The 14,407-nt window shown below is 38.7% G+C and overlaps 1 protein-coding gene across 1 annotated transcript in view; it reads left to right on the forward strand.

The window, feature by feature from the left end:
- CUL5 (cullin 5) overlaps nt 1-14,407 on the forward strand; it is a 98,501-nt gene that overhangs the window by 44,862 nt on the left and 39,232 nt on the right. Inside the window, 2 exon segments of the mRNA NM_001132119.1 lie at nt 1,418-1,563; nt 1,646-1,726. Coding sequence (NP_001125591.1) covers nt 1,418-1,563; nt 1,646-1,726 — 227 coding nt within the window.

The following is a 14,407-nucleotide window of genomic DNA, read 5'->3' on the forward strand; positions in this document are numbered from 1 at the left end:
TTCTTAATTCCCAGAGTAAGTTAACTTCTCTCATTTAGTGCTTCACAGTACCTGTGCCTCCTTGGCATAGTACTTTTGTTAAATTGTGTTGTTAGCACCATGTCTTTACTGAACATAGAACGCATGGCACAAAATCACTCTAGATAGGTATTTATTGAGTTAATGAACCTATAGAGTTACTTTTGACTGGCTTTTCTTCATGGCCCCCATATTCTTTTAGTTATCAAGCCTTTAGATTTTCATTAGCAGTGCTCCTGAAATTTCTTTTTAATTGAACTGCCACCAGACATTAAACTTCACATGCAGAGTTTTGAAACAGTCCTCTTATAATGATCTTATTGCTGTTGTATAACCCATATGCTGTTCATAAGATGAATGTTTAAGCACTATTTTATTGGTATTTTTTCTACTTACCCCTTAAGTGGTATACCATGCTTTTTTTTTTTTTTTTTTTTTTTTAAAGAGGTGGGATTTTGCTCTGTTGCCCAAGCTGGAGTGCAGTGTCATGATCATGGCTCATTGAGCCTCCACCTGTCAGGCTCAGGCAGTCCTCCTATCTCAGTCTCCTGAGTAGCTGGGTCTGCAGGCATGCATCACCACACCTGGCTAATTTTTTTCTTTTTTTTTCTTTTTTTGAGACAGAGTCTCACTCTGTCACCCAGACTGAAGTGCAGTGGCATGCTCTCAGCTCACTGCAACCTCCACTTCTCAAGTTCAAGCAATTTTCATACCTCAGCCTCCAGAATAGCTGAGATTACAGGTGTTTGCCATCACGCCCAGCTAATGTTTGTATTTTTAGTAGAGACGGGGTTTTGCCATAGTGGCCAGGCTGGTCTTGAACTCCTGACCTCAAGTAATCTGCCCACCTTGGCCTCCCACAGTGCTGGGATTACAAGTGTGAGCCATTGTGTGCAGGCTTAATTTTTCTGTAGACACATATTTTACTATGTTGCCCAGGGCATCTTCACAACCATTTGTAATTTACCATTCTACCTTACCTTCTATTAACCTTGCAATCCACTTAGACAACCTAGTCATATTTTCTTGTGCTTTTCTGCTTCTGAATATTTACTTACCTTACTAATCTCCATTTATGCAAATTGTAGTTTATTCTTTAAGGTTCAGTTTAAATGCCATTGCTTCTGTGAATGTTTTCTTGATTATTCAGTTAGAAGTCAGTTTCTTACCTATTCAAAAATAGTCTATATTATCTGTATTATTTATTTGTTACTTTACTGCTTTATGCTGTTATCTTTATAAGTTTCTTATGGAGAAGGATTTTGTCTTATATAATTATATGTTCTCTTGAGCATTGTTACCTTGCACATAATGACTCCTCAATATTTATTTCATTTATTATACTCAAAATATTGATTTTGATCATAATTGGAGTAATACTTTATTTTCTGTTTTTCAGTTAACCTTTGTTCTAATCCTGAGGATAAACTTCAAATTTATAGGGACAATTTTGAGAAGGCATACTTGGATTCAACAGAGAGATTTTATAGAACACAAGCACCCTCGTATTTACAACAAAATGGTGTACAGAATTATATGAAATATGTAAGTTAGAACTTAGTATATGTGATAATTTGAGCAATTCCCTTGATATTCTTAAAATGATTGCTATTTTGCTTCTGGACAGGCAGATGCTAAATTAAAAGAAGAAGAAAAACGAGCACTACGTTATTTAGAGACAAGACGAGAATGTAACTCCGTTGAAGCAGTAAGTAATTTTGTAATTGTACATTTTATGGGATTATTTGAAATACAGAAGCATAGGAATGGCAAATAAACAACACAAATAATATTATTTAACAACCAACGTTGTTAATTGATTTTAGTTCTTTTTGCCTATGAGTCATAGCACAACGTCATAGGAGGTATCTTGTTCAGAACACATTGTCCTTTGGAGCTGGTATGCAAGATCAAATCTATTTGCCATACCTGTTCTAGACTTTATTTAATATAATTAATTTTTGGTAAGTTTTCTTTTATTATGTTTTATGCATATCTAAAGTTAACCATTTTGTGATTTTCATGTTGCAAGTAATATATGCTCCCTTAGGGATACAGTTGACTCTCTTTTTTTGTGCTAGTTATGTTCTCTGAAGTGGCTGCAAACACCAAATTAGTGAATAATGAATCATTTATTCCTAGGGGATATTTCTTCTCCTTCTGGGAAGATGTTTCAAACTTCATTTGTCATGAGGTAAAAATATTAATTATTATTATTTTTAGAAACAAAGTCTTGCTCTGTTGCCCAGGCTGGAGTGCAGTGGTGCAGTTATACCTCACTGTAACTCCTCGGCATGAGGGCCCCTCCTGCCTCAGCCTCCTAAGTAGCTGGGACTACAGGCACACGTCACCATGCCTGACTAATAAATATATATATATACTTTATCTTTTTTTTTGAGACAAGGGCTCTCTCTGTTGCCCAGGCTGGAGTGCAGTGGTGCAATCTCGGCTCACTGCAACCTCTGCCTCTCAGGCTCAAGCAGTTCTCCTGCCTCAGCCTCCCAAGTAGCTGGGACTACAAGCGCATGCCACCATGCCTGGCTAATTTTTTTATTTTTAGTAGAGATGGGGTTTCACCATGCTGCCCAGGCTGATCTTGAACTCCTAAGCTCAGGTGATCCACCTGCCTTGGCCTCCCAGAGTGTTGGGATTACAGGCGTAAGCCACTGCACCCGGCCACCTGGCTAATTTTTTTATTTTATTTTTCATAGAGAGCAGGTCTTGCTATGTAGCCCAGGCTGGTTTTGAACTCCTGGCCTCAAGCAATCCTTCCTGCTCAGCCTCCCAAAATGCTGGGATTATGGGCAAGAGCCAGCATACCTGGCCTCAAAATATTAAAAAACAACTGGTCAGTGGTAGTACCATGGTAGGTGTTTTCTTTTACTTGGAGGACTGACCTTAGGGTGCTTCAGTATAAGGAAAATTAGAATCTAGTTGGGACAGTCTTGGAATTGTTGAAACACAACAATAGTATTTCCTCTGGTTTTTTTCAGTCTTTGGAGCCTTGATTTAGATTTGCATTCTCAGGAATAACATTCTAGCTTGCCCATAATCAAATATTTTTCAACTATGAATGGGATTCAAAATTTTTTTTTACTTTTGACTTTTCTTTGGCTTTGTCCATCTTAAGTGGTAGTCGTGTTTATTTTATTCTTTGTTCAGAAATCACGCCGAGTTGGATGTCTTTTCCCTTTGGTTCTTTTAGTTTTTGTTTTGCTTGTCCTTGATTTGCAGTATGTATCCTCTTCGAGTGGTTGAAATAGTTTTGATATTGGCAAAAGGAAAGGTAATTTAGTGATTATTTATAAAAGTTCTCTATAGTGATATAAATTCAGGTTTGGGCTACATTCAGAAGGCCGAGAAGGCTGACTTTTTTTTAAACAGGTGGGCCACAGAGTTGTCCCTTAGGAAGATTAATCTGGTGACAGGAGAGATGGAAGACTGGAATGGGGAGGAGCTGGGAATAAGAAGTAGAAAGCATTTGCAGTAATTCAGGCAAGGTATTAGGCAGACCAAGTAGAGTTACAGAAGTGGGAATGGAAAAGACAAGGGAAGAGAGAAACTTCTTAGAGGTGGAACATTGTATCACATGGATGGGGCTAGATATCACAGAGAATCAAGCCAATAATGTTTCTGAGGTTTCAGCCAGGGAGAACTGTGCTGCTACTGAGAGATTAGGTATAAAAATAAGTCTTAGTGAGGGAGAAAGGATGAGTTCATTTTGGAGGATTTGGGTATTTGTTGTAGATTGACGTACCTGTAGCACCTGGATGGGGATGTTACAGTTTTATAAGGTGAAATTGTTCTGATCTCCTACTGCAATTTATATGTTAGTCATATCATAGCCACATTAAACTTATGAACTTTCAACTGTAAAGGGCCAACTAAAAGAATAAGTCCAGAGTAGCTGGGACTACAGGTGCATGCCACTACACCTGGCTAATTTTTTGTTTTTTGAGATCGCGTCTCACTATGTTGGTAAGGCTTGTCTCAAACTCCTGGGCTCAAGCAGTTCTCCCACCTCGACCTCTCAGAGTGCTGGGATTACAGGCACGAGCCACGGCACTTGGCAGTAACAGTCAAAAGTTTGAAATGAAATAGGATATTTGCATAGTTTCAAAGTATCTTCCCCAAGATATTTACTAAAGGAGAAGCCTGAAGACACCATCTTAATTAAGTGATCAAGGTGAACATCACCAGTAGTAGGACATGCTGACATACCCCGTGATATGATGCACTAAGAAGAATACAATATTATTTCTGTTTTATTCTTGCCAAAAATGTATAATCTTACCGTAATAATGAGGAAAGATTAAACAATCGCAAATTGATAGCCTACAAAATGACTAATATTCTTTAAGGTGTCAAGACTGTAACAGACTGAAGGACAAAGGAACTGCCACAGATTTTATGAGAGTAGGAGAAATAACAACTAAATGCAACATGGGCTTGTGGATAAGATCCTGGAATAGGAGAAGGATATTAGTGGGAAAACTGGTGAAATGAATAAGACCTAGAGTTAAATTGATAGTATCGTACCAATACTATTTTCCTGGTTTTGATAGTTGTCCTATAGTTATGTAAGATGTTAATGTTGGGAGAAGTGAGGTGCTATTTTTCTGCTAACTTTTCTGTAATCATTAATCAAAATAAAGAAGTTGAAAAAATAAAGAATATTGGCTGGGCGCAGTAGCTCACGCCTGTAATCCCAGCACTTTGGGAGGCCAAGGCAGGCAGATCACGTGGTCAGGAGTTCGAGACCAGCCTGACCAACATGGTGAAACCCTGTCTCTACTAAAAATACAAAAATTAGCCGGGCGTGGTGGCATGCACCTGTAATCCCAGCTACTCAGGAGGCTGAGGCAGGAGAATCTCTTGAACCTGGGAGGCAGAGGTTGCAGTGAGCTGAGATTGTGCCACTGCACTCCAGCCTGGGTGACAGAACAAGACTCCATCTCAAAAAAAAAAAAAAAGAATATTATGAAGAGTGCCTTTTTTTTTTTTTTTTTTTTTTTTTTTTGAAACATAGCCCCGATGTGTCACCCAGGCTAGAGTGCAGTGGTGCAGTCTCCGCTGACTGCAACCTCTGCTTCCCAGGTTCATGTGATTCTTATGCCTCAGCCTCCCGAGTAGCTGGGACTACAGGTGCCCATCACCACACCCGGCTAATTTTTTGTATTTTTAGTAGAGACAGGGTTTCACCGTGTTAGCCAGGATGGTCTCGATCTCCTGACTTCTTGATCCGCCCGCCTCGGCCTCCCAAACTGCTGGGATTACAGACATGAGCCACCGCACCCAGCCAAAAGTGATTTTTTTTTTTAAATGAAGTAAGAGTAATACTATAGAGTGTGTTGGTGGTGGTAATGCTTCTCCTGCTGCTTTTACTTTATGGAATATGGTCAGAAAAGTTCTCTTTGAGGGAATGATATTGGAGTTAAGACCTGAATGATAGGGAACTACCCTTGTGAAGATCTGAGGCAGTTAAGTGTTGCATTAGATGTCTGAAGCCCTACTCTTACAGTTTTATTTTTACTTATAGGAGAGCCACTTAGACCCTACTTAGATCTGATTTTACATACAATTCTAATAAGCTTGATTATCACTGGCTGGGCCTATAGCAGATGAACAGGAATGTATTTAATGTATTTAATGTAAAACAAGGTAAGAGACTTCCGACCTGTGCTGCTGAACAGGCATGTTGACAGCAAAAAGTAACACAACCATAAGAAAAGAGCAAGAAAAAAAATTAAGCCAAAATGCCTTTTGTGTTTTAAGAGGCAGAGCCTCGCTGTGTTGCCCAGGCTGGAGTGCAGTGGCTGTTCACAGGTTTGATCATAGTGCACTGCATTCTCGAATTTCTGGCCTTCAGCAATCTTCCCACCTCAGCCTCCTGAGTTGCTGGGACTGTAGGCGCATGCAACCACACCCAGCTTTAAGCCAAAATGACTTAAAATTTGTGTTTGGTTTTTAGTTTTTAGGTGCTAGTCCTGCATACCTTAGTATTTCCTGGGGAAATTCAATTAGTATTTATTATATACCCACAGTGTGTCAGGCGTTATGCTAGTTGCGGATAATAAGATAGACCTAGTCCCTATCGTCAGGATGACACTAGAATAAAATGGATTGTTTATACAATAGAGGAATAGAAAAGTGAATTGGTAGTGTAAGTCTTGATCACTTCAGAATGATCAGGGCACTGATAGGGAGGGAGTGTATTACAGTGGTTAGGGTCATACATGTTGGAATTAGATGAGGATTTGAATCCCACAGATGTTATTTTACCAGCTGTCTGCGTTTTGGCAAGTTATTCAACCTTTGTAGTCTCTCTTTTCCTAACTATAAAATGGAATAGGCCGGGCGCGATGGCTCACGTCTGCAATCCCAGCACTTAGGGAGGCCGAGATAGGTGGATCATGAGGTCAGGAGTTCAAGACCAGCCTGGCCAACATGGTGAAACCCTGTCTCTACTAAAAAAAATACAAAAAAATTAGTTGGGCGTGGTGGCACGCACCTGTAATCTCAGCTACTCGGGAGGCTGAGGCAGGAGAATTGCTTGAACCCAGGAGGCAGAGGTTGCAGTAAGGAGAGATCACACCATTGCGCTCCAACCCGGGTGACAGAGCGAGACTCTGTCTAAAAAAAAAAAAAAAATTGAATAATACCCTTTTGTATTAGCAGAATTAAATGAAATACGATATATTAAACATTTGAGCACTGTGCCTGGCATGATAGCTTTTACTGTTAGGCACTGGTTCAGAGAAAACTGCTTACTAATTCTAAGACAAGTAAAAACTATTTTACCATCTGTGCAATACTGATTTAAAAAGCTGAATAAGCAACTAGGTCACAAATTATAAATTATTAACATTAAAATAAGCACTTATTAACCTTCAGTATTTTGGTATTTCAGGCATGGTATCCTCTCCACAGAGGAGGTCTAAAATTAAAAAAAAAAATTAAGCTTGGTGTTCAAAAAGGCAAGGTGATCCAGACTTTTGTAGTGCCGCTAATCATAGTAGTACAGAAAGAATCTTAGTCAAACTAGAAAGGCCAGGAAATTAATTATTGAATACATTACAGATATCCTTGTATGGTTAAGGGCCTGATAATGATAGAGTAGAATCATAAAGTGGGGGAACTTAAAATAATTTTTAGTTCAATTCTTACGTTGTAGCTGAGGCAAAGCAAACTATTCCTTATACAGAGCTATATAACTAATGAAAATCAGAAATGCTTTTTTTTTTTAAACGAAATTTGAGCAAGGTAGAAATAATTATGCAAATTAAATACCACTAAAAGAAGAATCTGGCCGGATGCCTGGCCCACGCCTGTAATCCCAGCACTTTAGGAGGCTGAAGCGGGTGGATCACCTGAGGTCAGGAGTTTGAGACCAGCCTGGCTAACGTGGTGAAGCCCTGTTTCTACTAAAAATACAAAAAATTAGCCGGGCATGGTGGTGCGTGCCTGTAATCCCAGCTACTTGGGAGGCTGAGGCAGAAGAATCGCTTGAACCCGGGAGGCGGAGGTTGCAGTGAGATCGCGCCATTGCACTCCAGCTTGGGCAACAAGAGTGAAACTGCCTCAAAAAAAAAAAAAAAAAAAGAATAAGAATCTACCATGTCTCGTAGCCTACCTGTCTCACCTTTCATTTTCCAGACCTATGAATTCATTCATTCAACAGGTACTTATTGGAGTGCCTGCTGTGTTTTATGGCAGTCATTATTTTTGAAGAGTTTATAGTCTTGCTATAGAGGAGGTTAAAACATCAAGCACATTGATAGTTAAAGTGTTTCACCTTGCAGACCTCTGGGGAGAGATTGCTATGGATTTAGAAGTTGTGCTCATCTCAGGCAAACATACAGGAGTTGATGACATATGGCAAAAAGTTTTTTTCTTCACGGAATCTAGCAAAAGGAGACAGAAAGGGAATACAAGGTGAGAGAGATGGCTTATCACTATACTTTCCATTCAAGATGTATTTTCAAATAACAAGTTATATATTTAGGATCAACTATGTATATAGTAATTTGGTAAGTGGGAAGAAATACAAAAGAGGAATAACATGATCTCTGTCCTCAAGAAACTGACTCTCTTGTTAGGACAAGACTCATTTGAAATAAGGAGAGAATTCTATCTAGCAATCTCCCTTCTTTTTGCCTAGGTAAAATAATTTTCTGGAGGATTTTTTAATATATAGAAATCTATACCATAATTTTTCTCTTCATTTTTTAAAAAAGCTTTGTAATGAAAGTTTTAAAATATTTACACAAGTAGAAAAAATACTATAATGAACCCTACCCCCATACCCAGTCTTCCAGATTCAACAGTTATCATTATTTTGTCATGCTTGTTTTGTTGATCCTTCTTTTTCTGTTTTCCTTTCTTTTCCATTCCTTCCTATTTCCCTCCCTGTTTTGCCTCCCTTCCCTCCTGCATTCCTACATTTAAAAATAAATTTATGATGTTGCTCATTTTTACTCCACACACATTGTATTAGTCCATTTTCACACTGCTATAAAGATACCTGAGACTGAGTAATTTATAAAGGAAAGAGGTTTAGTTGACCCAGTTCCACATGGCCTGGAAATCCTCAGGAAACTTACAATCATGGCGGAAGGCAAAGGGGAGGCAAGGCACATCTTATGTGGCAGCAGGAGAGAGAGAGAGAGAGAGTGTGCAGGAGAAACTGCCACTTTTAAAACCATCAGATTTTGAGAATTCCCTGTCTATCACAAGAACAGCATGGGGGAAACCATGCTGATCTAATCACCTCCCACCAGGTCCCTGTCTCAACACGTGGGGATTACAATTCGAGATGAAATTTGGCTGGGGATACAGAGCCAAAGCATATCACAATCTATATTATAACGTAACCTATATGCACTGTAGTATTACTAGCCAGTTCTCTAATGATGACCATTTTCATTGGTTATTTATAAGTTATTTATAAGTTTATTTCTTATAAATAGTGCTTTCTGGAATATCCTTAAATACCTCTGTCTTTTTAACATCCTTGTATATACATCTTTTCTCACATTTGGCTTCCTCTTGGAATAGAATCTCCTGGAAATTAGATAGCTGAGGTAAAAGTCCCTGAACCTTTTACAAATTGCTACACAATAAATACCAAACTGACTTTCAGGAATGTAGTCTCATCAACAGTGTGCTTGTTTATCCATATCGTTGCTGATCTGAGTTTTGTCAGTCTATTGATTTCTACCAATCTACCAGTATCATAGATTTTAAAATATTTTTTGTGTGCTTTTAAAAATTAATGAATATTAATAATTATAAATATTAAATATAAGTATGAATATATATAATTATAAATATTTTATAAATATAAAAATATTTTGTGCATACATACATGGTGTATGTAGTTGTAGGTATTTATGGGTTACATGAGACGTTTTCATATGGGCATGAAACACATGATAATCACATCAGGGCAAATGGTATCGATCACCTCAAGCATTTATCCTTTGTGTTACAGACAATCCAATTATATTCTTTTATTATTTTTAAGCGTACAATTAAATTATTTTTTACTATAGTCACCCTGTTATGTTATCAAATACTATGTTTTATTCATTCTGTTTTTGTTTTTTTGTTTTTGTTTTGTTTTCTTTTGTTTTGAGACAGAATTTTGCTCTTGTTGCCCACCCAGGCTGGAGTGCTATGGCAGGATCTTGGCTCACCGTGACCTCCACCTCCTGGGTTCAAGTGATTCTTCTGCCTCAGCCTCCTGAGTAGCTGGGATTACAGGCATGCACCACCACGCCCGGCTAATTTTGTATTTTTAGTAGAGACGGGGTTTCTCCGTGTTGGTCAGGCTGGTCTTGAACTCCTGACCTCAGGCAATCCACCTGGCTCAACCTCCCAAAGTGCTGGGATTACAGGTGTGAGCCACTGCACCCGACTGTTCATTCTGGTTTTTTTGTACCCATTAACCATCCTATTTCCCCACCACCACCTCACTACCCTACCCAGCATCTGGCAGCTATCCTTTACTCTCTATCTCTGTGAGTTCAATTGTTTTAATTTTTAGCTTCCACAAATGAGTGAGATCATGTGAAGTTCATCTTTCTGTGCCTGGCTTATTTCACCTAACACAGTGTTCTCCAGTTTCATCCGTGTTGTTGCAAATGACAGGATCTCATTCTTTTTTAATGGCTGAATAGTACTCCATTGTGTTTATGTACATTTTCATTATCCATTCATTTGTTGATGGACAGTAAGGTTGCTTCCAAATCTTGATTATAAATAGTGCTGCAGTACATGTATACATATGTAACAAACCTGCACGTTGTGCACATGTACCCTAAAACTTAAAGTATAATAATAATAAATTTAATAAATTAATTTTATAATAATAATAAAATTTAAAGTATAATAATAATAAAATTTAATAAGTAATAAAATTAATAAAATTTAAAAATAAATAAAAATAAATAAATAAATAGTGCTGCAATAAACGTGGGAGTGCATCTATCTCTTCCTTTCTTCCTATGCTTATTTCCTTTCTTTTTGGTATATAGCCAGCAGTGGGATTGCTGGATCATAAGGTAGCTCTGTATTAGTTTTTTGAGGAACCTCCAAACTGCTCCATAGTGCTTGTACTAATATTACATTCCCGCCATCATTATACGAAGGTTCCTTTTTCTACACATCCTCACCAGTATTTGTTATTGCCTGTCTTATAGATAAAAGCTACTTTAACTGGGATGAGATGATGTTTCATTGTAGGTAATATCATCTGCAAACAAGGGTAGTTTGACATCTTCCTTTCCAATTTGGATGCTCTTTCTTTCTCTTGTCTGATTCCTCTAACTACAACTTCCAGTATTATTTTGAATAAAAGTGGTGACAGTGGGCATCCTTGTCATGTTTCAGATCTTAGAAGAAAGATTTTTAGTTTTTCTCCATTCAGTGTGATACTAGCTACGAGTCTCTCATGTGGCTTTTATTATGTTGAGGTATGTTTGTTCTGTACCCAGTGTTTTGATGGTTTGTATCATGCAGGAATGTTGAATTTTATCAGATGCTTTTTCAGCATTAATTGAAATGAACATATGGATTTTGTCTGCCATTCTGTTGATATGATGTATCACATTGATCAATTTGTGTATGTTGAACCATCCTTGCTCCAGAGATAAATCCCACTTGGTCATGATGAATGATTTTTTTAAGGTGTTGGTAAATTTGGTTTGCTAGGCTGGGCTCAGTGGCTCACGCCTGTAATCCCAGCACATTAGGAGGCCAAGGTGGGTGGATCACTTGAGGTCAGAAGTTTGAGACCAGCCTGGCCAACATGGTGAAACCCCATCTCTACTAAAAAAATACAAAAATTAGTGGGCGAGGTGTCGGGTGCCTGTAATCCCAGCTACTCCGGAGGCTAAGGCAGGAGAGTTGCTTGAACTTGGGAGGTGGAGCTTGCAGTGAGCCAAGATCATGCCACTGCATTGCAGCCTGGGCAGCAGAGTGATACTCTGTCTCAAAAAAACAAAAACAAAACAAAACAAAAATTTGGTTTGCTAGTATTTTGTTGAGGATTTTGCATCAATATTCATCAGTGATATTGGCCTGTAGTTTTCTTTTTAAAATGTGTCTTTGTCTGCTTTTGGTATTAGGGTAATACTGGCCTCATAGAATGAGTATGGAAGTATTCCCTCCTCCTCTATTTTTCAGAACTGTTTGAGTAGGATTGATATTAGTTCTACTTTAAATATTTGGTAGGATTCAGCAGTGAAGCCCTCAGGTGCCAGGCTTTTCTTTGTTGGGAGAAATTTTATTTCATTTTATTTATTTAATTAATTAATTTATTTTTTTTGAGACGGAGTCTCACTCTGTCACCCAGGCTGGAGTGCAGTGGCGTGATCTCGGCTCACTGCAAGCTCCGCCTCCTGGGTTCACACCATTTTCCTGCCTCAGCCTCCCAAGTAGCTGGGGCTACAGGCACCTGCCACCACGCCCAGCTAATTTTTTGTATTTTTAGTAGAGATGGGGTTTCACCGTGTTAGCCAGGATGGTCTCTCTCCTGACCTCATGATCTGCCTGCCTCTGCCTCCCAAAGTGCTGGGATTACAGGCATGAGCCACTGCGCCTGGCCTGTTGGGAGAAATTTTATTATGGCTTCTATCTCGTTGTTATTGCTTGCCTAGAAGTTACAGTCCATGTGGCCTAGACTGCCTTTCAAGTTTATTTGGAGCCCCAGAGTACTTTAGCCTACAGTGCAAGGCTTGCTAGAACTCAAGTCCTTACCGCTGGAATGGGCGATTTCCCTCTGTCTAGGGCTGGTCTAAATGCTCCCTCCATGGGCATGTGTCAGCTGAGTTCATCCTACTTTTGTTTTCTGCTGTGAAAGGGTGGCGGTGAGTTCAATGCAATATCTCACAGTCGCTGCTCTCTCCCTCTCCCAAGCACACAGATTCTCCATGCCATACAGCTGCTGCTGGGGGATGAGGGAGGGGTAGCATTGGCAATTCAAGACTATCTTTCCTACCCTCTTCAGTGCCTCTTGCAGTGACATGAAGTTAAAACCAGGTACTATGAGTGCTCACCTGATTTTTGGTTCTTATGAAGGTGTTTTTTTGTGTGTAGATAGTTGTTAAATTTGGTGTTCCTGCAGGAGGAATGATTGGTGGAGGCTTCTATTTGGCCATCTTGCTCCACTCCTCTATTTTTTATTATTTTTTTTAGAAACAGGGTCTCACTATGTTGTCCAGCCTGGCCTGCATATTTATTCTTATTCCTGACCATTTGTATTTATTCTTTTGTGAATTCAGGATAATCTTTCATAAACATCACTTTCATTGTTTTACTTTTCTATTCAAAAACCAGAGTACTGGCTGGGTGCGGTGGCTCACGCCTGTAATCCTAGCACTTTGGGAGGCTGAGGCAGGCGGATCACAAGGTCAGGAGATCAAGACCATCCTGGCTAACACGGTGAAACCCCATTTCTACTAAAAATACAAAAACAAATTTAGCCGGGCGTGGTGGCGGGCGCCTGTTGTCCCAGTTACTCAGGAGGCTGAGGCGGGAGAATGGTGTGAACTCAGGAGGCGGAGCTTGCAGTGAGCCAAGATCACGCCACTGCACTTCAGCCTGGGCGACAGAGCGAGACTCTGTCTCAAAAAAAACCAGAGTATCATTATTTCATACCCCTAATATTTAAGACCCTACATAATTTGACCCTAACCTATTTTTCTAACTTAATATTGTCCAGCAAGAGTCACTCTACTCCAATAAGAAATATTTTCTTATTCATATAACTCACTCTGTTACTTTTTTTTTCTTGGATTCGTTTTAGCAATGTTTTCTTCTGCCTACCCAAAATCTTGCAAGGATTCTTTTAACTCATCTTGTAATAAAGTTGTAATAAAGTAGCTCAGATCATCTAGCCTTCATCAGTTTCTTCCTATTTGAATTCCCCTGGTAACTATTGTTTCTACCACTAGGTTTAGGAGCAAATTATAGACTGCCTTGTATTTCTTATCAAGCACCAGCTGTGTGCCAGGACACAGCACAGTCTTTATAGCTGTGGACAGAGCACAGTCTTTGTCCTTAAGTTTATAGTATAGTAATGATGCGTTTTCCAGTTATTTGCTTACTAATGAAGTTGATCTTCTTTTCATACACGTCTGTACATATGAACCATACACATGTTTTTAGGTATATAGTTTATGGGTTCCCAACTGGATTGTAAGATCATTGAGGGCATGAACCATGTTTATACTTCTCTATTCCTTAAAACATGTAACTCAGTTCTGAGCATATAGCCATTACTAAGTATGTACATTCTCTACTTCTGTAGTAAGAAAAGTTGGTGGCTATGGAGATACACACCTGGCCTCAAATTGTAACTCAAGACCTTATGGCTTATGAACCAACTGTGCAACATTTGCAAGTTATGTAGCTACTCTCAGTCTATGTCCTCATGAAGTAAATATCTGCCTCATCAGGTTGCCATGTGGGTTAAATGAGATCTATATGTAAAGCATTTAGCATAATGCCTGCTACAAAGTAAGTGCTCATTAAAAGATACCTGTTATAATAATTTGTTTAACCTCTCAAGCTAGAAATGGATTCAACAACCTTTTATTTCCCTAATCCCTTTCATTTAAGCATTTATCAAATTCTTCTCAGTTTACTTTAATTATGTTGTCAATTTAGCTTCTCCTTTTAATCCTAGTTGTAACCCACAATAAGAAATACATTTTATATTGTGGCTTAGAATATACTGTTTATTTGTACATATCTGAAACAAAAGTCTTATGAAATAATATTCATTGTTACAATATGTGATACGCTCTGATATTTTTTGTTCTGTCCTATGTACTTTTTTTTTTTTTTTTTAAACCTGGTCACAGCTATTAAAACTGATTTCACA

Source organism: Pongo abelii, chromosome 9 (genome assembly GCF_028885655.2).
Source record: "Pongo abelii isolate AG06213 chromosome 9, NHGRI_mPonAbe1-v2.0_pri, whole genome shotgun sequence".
In the NCBI taxonomy this organism is placed as follows: Eukaryota; Metazoa; Chordata; class Mammalia; order Primates; family Hominidae; genus Pongo; species Pongo abelii.